This window comes from Fukomys damarensis, unplaced genomic scaffold (assembly GCF_012274545.1).
Source record: "Fukomys damarensis isolate Sample0158 unplaced genomic scaffold, DMR_v1.0_HiC HiC_scaffold_16, whole genome shotgun sequence".
NCBI lineage: Eukaryota > Metazoa > Chordata > Mammalia > Rodentia > Bathyergidae > Fukomys > Fukomys damarensis.
In genome coordinates, this window is record NW_022900928.1 from 23995689 (window position 1) to 24005527 (window position 9839).

The 9839-nt window shown below is 38.4% G+C and overlaps 1 protein-coding gene and 2 pseudogenes across 1 annotated transcript; 2 read left to right on the forward strand and 1 right to left on the reverse strand.

Annotated features, from left to right (window-relative positions):
• Positions 1–1093: 1093 nt before the first annotated feature.
• On the reverse strand, positions 1094–1561 carry LOC104857892 (annotated as a pseudogene).
• Positions 1562–1713: 152 nt separating this feature from the next.
• On the forward strand, positions 1714–2652 carry LOC104857891 (olfactory receptor 51L1). Its single transcript, XM_010617960.1, has one exon. It carries the CDS (start codon positions 1714–1716, stop codon positions 2650–2652), a length of 939 nt encoding a protein of 312 aa, XP_010616262.1.
• Positions 2653–5879: 3227 nt separating this feature from the next.
• Positions 5880–6443, forward strand: LOC104857890 (annotated as a pseudogene).
• Positions 6444–9839: the final 3396 nt, after the last annotated feature.

The window sequence follows — 9839 nt, forward strand, 5'->3', positions numbered from 1 at the left end:
TTCTTTAAGTTTCTACTTTATATTTCCATAAATCTCATCTATCATTTTGAATTTTTTTGGTGGCGAGAACAAGTCTCTAAACAAATCATGAGGTTTGAAATATAATAAAACGAAGGTTCTTAATTTTTAAAAGTGGAGCTAGAGTTGCTTCAATGTTTTCTAAATGTTGTTTAAAGATTACCTTTACACATTTATATATTATTTTGGTAAAGTCTATCTTAACCTGTAAATAGCTCTTAGGATGACATGGTGAAAACAAACTGATAATAGAGCTGATTGTCAGAAAAGACCAGGCCTATTTCATAAGTTTAGCAGTAGGGGATGAATGACTAAGAATCAGAGCCAAGCTGGCCAATACTTTCTTGAATTCAGTAGGTGTACCTTGTATGTGGTGTTCTACTTCCTAAAGAAAACATAAAGTTAAGGAAAACTAAAGAATTTAAATGATCAGAGGAGTCATTATAAAAGAGTAATATCAGTGCAGTACCTCTGGGCAAGAAAATTGCTATCGAAATTACAAATTTAAATTTGATCTTGAATGTGCATGTGTGTGTGTGTGTGTGTGTGTGTGTGTGTGTGTGTGTGTGCACGTGCGCGTGCGCATGCAATGCCCTGTCTGGATAGTGTCTTTGGAAGGTCGTCCATGTTTAGAGAGGATGTTGGGTGGGCTTGCATATTGGGGGCAGATTGCAGATTCTAGTTAGTATAGATGAATAAGTGACTAACAATAAGTGGCAATGAAATGAAAAGAGAAGAAAGAGGAAATATTGGGGTGAATTAACAAGTTAGAGGTAAATACTGAAGTTTTCTTTTTCTTTTTTTATTAGTACCTGTTTTAGTACCTAATGATTACATATATCTTAGGGTGTTTGGAGGTGTGCATAACAAATTTTAATTTTGTCCCCACTTTCTTCCCTCCCCGGTCCCTTCAACTCTTCTGCCTAGTTGCAAAAGCTCTATTTCTATTTTATTCTTCAGCATTTTTCATATACTTTTTCCTTCCTTTCTTTCCTCTCCCTTCATTCCCTGTTCCCCTTGCTATTTTTTTATGGTTAAAATAATGTGCATTTAGAATTAGCCAGATGGACTCAGTTTAGATGATTCCAATTTTGTTGGCAACATCCAGAGCTTCATAATCTGGAGCCAGTCGAACACAAGCCTTCTTCTCTCCCTCAGGCCTGATCAGGGTATTGACCTTGGCCACATCAATGTCACAGAGCTTCCTCACAGCTCGTTTGAACTGGTGCTTGTTGGCCTTGACATCCACAGTGAACACAAGTGTGCTGTTGTCCTCTGTCTTCTTCTTGGCTGACTCCGTGGTCAGGGGGAACTTGATGCCATCACAGGGGTCTATGTTTCTCCTGGGGGTGCTCTTCCAAGAGTATTTGGGCTGTTGCCAGGAGCCTCAGTGTCTTGGGACAGCGGAAGGTGGTGATGTGCAGATCTTCCTCTTTTTGTGGCTGTGGATGCCTTTCAGCACTGCTTTCTTGGCTTTCAAAGCTTTTGCTTTGACTTCGGTTTTGGGAGGGGCAGAAGCTTCCTTCTTCTCCTTCAGCACCATCTTGGTAAAAAGAGCTCCCCTTGCTATTTGAAGAAGTTCTTCCTAGCTCTTAATATGTCTCCTTTTTTCATCATTCAGATCTTGGATTTATCAAATGCCCTTCCCACTGGAGTGTGACTGCGGAATTGGACTGTGGTTGAACACTGATCCCCATGGCAACCTCAAACTCCAGCAGCTCCCTGTCCTCCACGTTCTATCTCACGGGCATCCCTGGCTATGAAGAATTTCACCACTGGATTTCCATCCCCTTCTGCCTCCTCTACCTTTTTGGAGTAATGGGCAACTGCATCATCCTGCATATAGTCAGGACAGACCCCAGGCTGCATGAGCCCATGTACTACTTCCTGGCCATGCTTTCTCTCACTGACATGGGCATGTCCCTTTCCCCGATGATAACACTTTTCAGGGTGCTGTGGTCCATATCCAGGGAGATCCAGTTCAATATCTGTGTTGTCCAAATGTTTTTGATTCACACTTTCTCCTTCACAGAATCATCTGTGCTCTTGGCCATGGCCCTGGACAGATATGTTGCTATCTGTCATCCACTGCGATATGCTACCATTCTCACCCCAAAACTGATTGCCAAGATTGGAATTGCAGCCCTGCTCAGGAGCGCTATTCTAATAATCCCACTTCTGGTTCGTCTGGCCTTCTTTTGCTTCTGTCATTCCCATGTCCTTTCTCATTCCTACTGCCTGCACCAGGACATGATCCGCCTTGCCTGTGCTGACACTAAATTTAATGTAATATATGGGTTGGTTTTGATTACTATCCTATGGGGCCTGGATTCTCTGGGCATTTTAGTATCTTATGCTTTCATCCTTCACTCTGTGTTAAAAATTGCATCCCGCGAAGGGAGACTAAAGGCACTCAACACATGTGCCTCCCACCTCTGTGCTGTAATCATCCTCTATGTGCCCATGATAGGGCTATCTATTGTCCACCGCTTTGCCAAGCACTCCTCTCCCCTGGTCCACATTTTCATGGCCCATGTCTATTTAATGCTTCCACCAGCGCTCAACCCAATCATCTATAGTGTGAAAACTAAGCAGATCCGCCAAGGGGTCCTCCACCTACTATTTCACCCATGAATTAGTTCTGTTCTGATATAGGCTTGTCCTCCAGAAAGTAACAATTGCCTCACTATTATTGATGTCAAGCATGATGAATTGTCTGCAATAGGTATGTTGGAACAGGAATAGTCAAAAAAGTTTCCTTAAGAGAGAAAGAAATAGAGTCAAAAGAGCATCATGGATTTTTGTGTCCAGTGGGGCAGGGTAGCCTGACATCACAAATGCTTCATAATTTTCTTGTAGGAATATTATATTGCAAAGGAGTATGTTAGAAAATTTTCCATTTATTTTCTTCTACTACAATCCTCAAACTTTAGTCAAAGTTATTCATCTGTGAAATTTTCTGTGAATATGCTAACCTATATTTGCTATATTTTCATATTTATTGTGTCTCAAAATTCTGTAATATTTAGCAGGGAATCTTTATAGCCTTCGCTGCTTACAGCCTGTCTTGGGTATAATCAGTAGGGCGGTCCCCCCGGAAGGAATTGTATGACAGAGTGAGAAAATTGCCCCATGAGAGAATCAGTAGCTTTGACTGGTAACTGTGGCTCTATTGATTATTGTATAATTATTAATTATTGTATGAATAGGCTCTATTAATTATTGTATGATTCTGAGGAAGGAAGAACAAGTAATTGATTCTCATTTTTTCAAGCATTATCATGAAAAACAGCTCTGTTTATAGTCGGTATGCTCTTCAAAGAAAAAATATATGGAGAAAAGAAGAATAAAAATACTTTATAGCTCCTAATATCCAGATGTCTTGATAACAGATTTTTGACATTAACTTTTCCAATGATTAGGCAAGACCTGTAAAAATTAGCTCTTTTCCTTCTTGTAAAAATGGCACTCAGTCATCACTGAATGTATAAATGATGGTGAAATATATAAATCATCAATCAATAAATAAGTCAATACCAGTTTGGATATATAATTTTAAATCCAAGAGGTAAGTAGATCTCTGCAATGCCTGAACACAGGCTACTACTAGAGCCTATAAATGATCTGGGGCTAATGTGGACCCAAGAAGAGTCTCGTGAGAATGGACCACTCTTTGTGCTCATTCCCAGTTCATTTTGAACAACTTAACAACAATGAGTTTGTGCAAACATGGATTGAGGTTTCTCTGTAGCGGGATGAGTGGTAGCACTCAACAGACTCCTAGAAAACCTTAAAAGGCTCGTGGGTGTGGTGTGGACAGAATGCATAACCAGCTTACCTAAAAACACATTTGAAGTCATTAATAATAGCATAAACTAACAGGAAAGAATTAGTGAATGAGAACATATTTTCTTTGCAATATCACAGTAGAGGAAGAATAAAAGAAGAGTGAAATAGAATTTTAAAAGCTTATGGAATTTATGGACAATATTATAAACGCAAATATTCAGATCATGAGAGTTCAAGGATAAGAGGATGGTGAAAAGGAAGAAAGTTTATTAAAAGGAATTATCACAGAAAACTTCTCATTACTAGAGAAGGATACAAAATTTTTGAAGTATTATAAGGTCAAATGTCTCCAGTTAGATTCATGTGTAGCTCCACCAGGGCTAGCCAAGGACATCTTGTAGTAAAGGTGAATGGTAGAGGTGAACGGAAAAGAGAATATTCTCAAGGCAACATGGGAAATGAAGATTATTTCCTTGTTCAAATAAGGAGCAAAATAAGGAGCAAGATATTGAGATGCAGGAAGACCTTGTTCAAAAGGGAAGGAGAATAAGGAGGCGGGGAGGGAAGGAAGGAAAAGGGATTTTTTAGAAAAGAGAAGAGAAGGGAAAAAATGGAAACAGCTTTAAAACGGGGTGGGAAAGAAGGATATAAGGAAGGTGAGGGTAATGGGCAAAACGATACACTATGTGCAAGTGCAAATTCTATATCATGTGTGTGAGCATTATGTATGGGAAACATGAACTCATAAAAATTAAAATTAGAAAGAGAAATGAAAAAAAGTGTCTTCCAATTTGCCTGACTGAAGACGCCTCAGTAGAAAAGCTGCAGGACAGGTGACCCTTGATGGAAAACAAAACAAAACAAAACAAAAAGCTATCAACCAGTATCACTTGACTGGCTCAGCAAAATGATTTTTTAGACAATTGGTGGAGATTTTTAAAAAGTCTTAGATGAGGGAAAATTGGATGAATATGTTTCAACCATACTCTACAAGAAATTCTTCAACCTGACAAAAGAGTATATAAAAAAACAAGAAGGTGAAAATAAAATCAGTGGTAAGAGCCATGTAGAAAATTCAGAATGCTGTAATATTGAAAGCATAGCAGGCAAATAATTTATATCTTTAGCATAAAGCCTAAAACTTAATCAGCTAAAATAATAAGTGTTATCAATACAGTAAGAGAGGAAGTATGGAAGTCTGAAAACGGGATATCAAAATTGAAACTGTTCACTCAGAGAGTTTTCTGATTAGTACATGCTTTCTCTTTTTTGTTGTTTTTGGTCTGAAAATTATGGTAAATTGCTAGCATTTCAAAATAGTTTGTTTTAGAATGAGAAATTAGTTAGATTCATTCATAGCAAAATGGATACATATTGAGGATATACTCTTAAGTGAAATAAATAAGTCACACATTTGTAAATAACGAATAGTTTCTCTGGTGTGAAAAACTGTAGTAGTACATAAGATCCTAATGAGATAACTGACATTGTGAAATAGGAAGAAAAGGGCTAAGGTGTAGGGGAAGTTGGATGGGTAGGGGAAAGGTAATAAGGAAAAAATATGAGAAAATGCAAAAATGGAAATAAAGTGTTTGTAAATGGGGAGGGGAGGATAGGATGAAGGGAAGACAGGGATAAGGGGAAAAAATGAGAACCAAGACCTGTCATGTGGAGGTACAAGATCCCAATGATGAGTGTAACTGTACTGTAGACCTAAAATGTACCAATAAACTAAACTAAAACAAAACAAAACAAAAAAAACCAAAAACCCAAAATAGTTTAAGTAAAATATATTTTTGTAAACTTAATAATAATGAAAAGATGAGATCTGTAGTAGATACACCAAAAATAATAATCAAAACACTGGTAGAGAAAATAATTTATTCATAAGGAAAGACTCTAAGAGGATTAGAAAATAAGCAATAGCAGTAAAGCCAGAAAAAAAGTATCAAAATGGCAAACAGTAAGATGTGACATCTCAGTAGTTACTGAAATGCAAATGGATTAAATTTCCCAAATAAAAGGCTGAGAATAGAGGCGCGGGAGAGCGCCGGTGGGCGGAGCCGGTGGGGATGAGTGGCAGAGAGACCCAGGCGCCTGTGGGTTGTGAGGCCGCCTGGGCTGGCGGGCGGTGGCAAGAAGAGGCACTCGCTGGGGTCTGCGAGCTCAGCGCACCCCATTCTCAAGGATCTTGGAGAGATTCAGCCAAGGCTTTTGGATCACAGACCAGTTATTCAAGGTGAAACTCGTTACTTTGTAAAAGAATTTGGAGGAAAGCGTGGTTTCCGAGAATTGCGAGTTCTTGAAAAGCTGCAGAATACGATCTGTGAGACAAGGGAGCACACTCTTCCCAAGTGCAGAGCACCCATCGTGAGAGCAACCTCAAGGACGTTCTCCAGAGATTGCAAGCAGCAAATGACTCTGTCTGCACCAGCAGAGAGAACAGGAACCAAGAAGAAAGATGTGTAATGACCGCTTAGTGAGAAGCACATCCGCTCCACTGGGAGGCTCTACTTAAGGAAGAACAGCCCCTTGGACGGGCTGAAGTGGACGCGGAGCACCAGACAGCCTTGGCGAGGCTCAAGGAGCCCTGTGCCCAGATGGAGAAGGACCTCGCAAAGTTCTCAACCTTTTAAGAACTGAACCACAACAGTGACAGACAAATGGGAGAACACTGACTTCCGCCCAGATACTTCCACAGACCCCTTAGCCTATGCCTCGAGCTCAGCGATATATTCAGTGGCACTCTGTGTCAGAGGAAGCGACTTCTGCTGAAGCCCACGGGATGTACAGCGGAGGGAGAGCGCGGTGTAGTTCCCGTCTAAGCGCCTGTAGGTGATCGCCAGAATGGGAAACTAGGAGGAAAAGCAGGCTCAGCTTACTCTTTGTTCACCAGAATTGCTTTTCTTTCCTACTGTTTAGCCCAGAGAACTGTCAGTACAGACTTCTTAGAAGGGTAATTCATTCTTCTGCAGGATTATTATTAGTTTATTATTGTGGCTTAAAAGGCGGGTAGAATAGCTGCTGTCCTAGCCTCCCTGGCCACGAGAGAGATAAGAATGTCTGAAGTATTATTCCATGACTAATGCCAACAAACAGCCGGCCTTGGAGAAGAGATCACACTTGAGAGGGGTCAGAGTAAAACATTGTCCCCACTGTGCCAAAGATGGCCACGGTAGACTGTGAACCACCTGTTGGGGGGTTTACAGATTTTGGAATGCCACATATTTCCCTGAGTGGTAACATGCCTGTTAAGATTTGTGGCCTTCCGGTCCTTAATATTTTCATCCTTTTAAAATTTGCTTAGGACACAAAGTTTACCAAAAGTACATTTTGACTTTTAGCCTTTTTAAGAACTATACTCTTGCTGATACTGTTTACCACAATTTTATACCTATTTTGCGGTGGGTAAGTGTATAATATAACATAAATAATGTCTATACATGTTTCAGGTGTTTAATGAGTAATCAGCAAAATCTGTCAAGGAGTCTCTCTGGAGCCATATAAAGATTTAGGCTCCGAATGAACCAGAAGTGTTTGTCCACGTGGCAAATAACCCGTGTTAAATGTAAATTCTTTTTAGTGTTAACGCCTGTACTCATAAGCAGGTGTATTTTGATGAAACATGTACCAATTCTATCATCACTGTGATCTTTTAAAATCTGCATTTAGCAATCTAACAGAAGAACTAAGTTGATTTTTTTATTTGTCATAAACCAAGAGAAAGTAATTGCAATAATTTCAAGAGATTAATGACAAATTAATTTGCAGTATGGGCAAATCTTTCTAATGTTTTTATTGTTCTTCAGTAAAAGAAGGCATAAGAAAGAAAATATCCCAGCTCTTATGTTATCTCAGCATCGCAACTGCAAAAAATTGACAATGCTTGCCTGTGTGAATTTATGGCTTAGTGTCAAAGCTTCATTCTTGGCTGCATGTTGAAAATGTGATTAAAGTTAGTAGAGGAGATGAAAATAAAAGGATGAGAATAACTGAATGAATGAAAAGAGATCCAACTATGTGTTGCTTATAAGAAATTCAGTTCACTTTTCTTTCTTTTTTTGGGGAGGGGACATCTCTATGTATTTAGGCTGATTCTTGAGTTCATTATGTAGCACAAGCTGGCCTCAAACTCATGGCGATCTTCCTGCTTCAGCTTCTCAAATGTTGGGATTACAACTGTGCACAACGGTGTATGCCTGGATCCCTTCACTTTTAAGGAGATATACAGACAGACAGAAGTATCTCCACAGTGATTTCCACAGTGGCTGCACCAGTTTGCACTACGACGAACTCACATGATGTGCAAAAAAAGGGCTTCAGATAAATTATGTCTTGTACACTGTACTTTGACAACTTCTGATATTCTTCAATAAATAAACAACAGGAACCCCAAAACAAGTTGAGGTCACAATTCTAATATCAGTCATGGTAAAATTCAAGTTAAAACTGATTAGAGGAGACAGAGAAGATTGCTACATACTAGTGAAAGGAGCAATCCAACAAGAAGAAATTAACACGAATACTTTTTCTTTTCCCTTATTACCTTTCCCCTACCCTTCCCACTTCTCCTACACCTTTATCCCTTTTCTTTCTATTTCACATTATCAGTTATACAATTTGAATCTTATTTACACTTTTAGTATTTCACATGAGATAAACTATCCAGTATTTACACGTGTCCTACTTATTTCACTTAGGAATATGGCCTCAAAAGAAAAACATGAGAAAAGGAAAAAATGAAAACAAACACTTTGCAAATAGGGGAGGGTGGAGAAGAAGGGCAGGGGAATGGGGAATAAATGAGAACCAAGACCTGTCACGTAAAGGTATAAGATCTCAATGATGAATGTAACTGTATTGTATTCCTAAAAAGCACCAATAAACTCAATGAAAAAAACAAGATTTAAAAAAGAAATAACATTGATAAACATACATGCACCAAACTCGAGCACCTGCTTACATAAATAAAAAACTACTAAAATTAAAAGATCAAATAGGGCTGGGAATTTAGCTCAGTGGTTCTGCCTCCTGCCTTGCAAGTGCAAGGTCCTGAGTTCGATCCCTGGTACCAAAAACAAAACAAAACAAAAAAAATCAAATAAACATTAACATCCCAATGTCAAAAAAGAGGTAGATCTAGCAAAGAGATAGATCAACTAAACAAAAAATCAACAACAACAACAAATTACAGCTGAACCACACTTTTGAATATATGGACTTAATAGATAATTACAGAGTATTCCATCCCTCTACAGCAGGGTATAAATTCTTTTCAGCACCGCATGGTACTTTTTCAAAAGCAGATTACACACTATTCCACAAAGCTTGCTTAAGTAATTATAAACACATGCATATTATCAGACCAATGTGCAGTGAAAGTATGAATCAATAATAAGACATTTTGGAAAAGGGAAAAAAATCATGAAAAACTAACAACACACTCCCCAAACAACCAATAGATTAAAGAAGAAATGAAAGAATAAATTTAAAAATTTATGGAAGTTAGTGACTGACTACAACCCGACAAAATCTCTAGGACACTACAAATACAATTCTAAGAAAAAAATTCCTCCCAATCAATGCTCACATTAGGAAAGCACAGCAGGCCCAAACAAATAACCTTGTGAAAAATCTTAAGATACCTCAGAAACAACCACAAACCATTCCCAAAGTGAAATTAAAGAGGGAAATTAAAACAATGAGTGGAAATCGATGTCATAGAGACTGAAAAAAATGGTAAAAAAAATCAACAAATTGAAGAGCTGATTCTTTGAAGGAACACATAAAATAGATAAGTCCTTAGTCAGACTTACCAAGAGAAAGAGAAAAGACTTACATCAGTGCAGTTATAAATCATAAAGATAAAATCACAACAGACACTGTCAAAATCCAGAAGATAGCTAGAAACTACTTGGAAATAATTATATTCCAACAAATTAGCAAATTTTGCAGAAATGGACAGATTCCTAGACACATAAAAATTCCCAAAACTAACCCAAGAAAACACACACACACAAATATATATATAT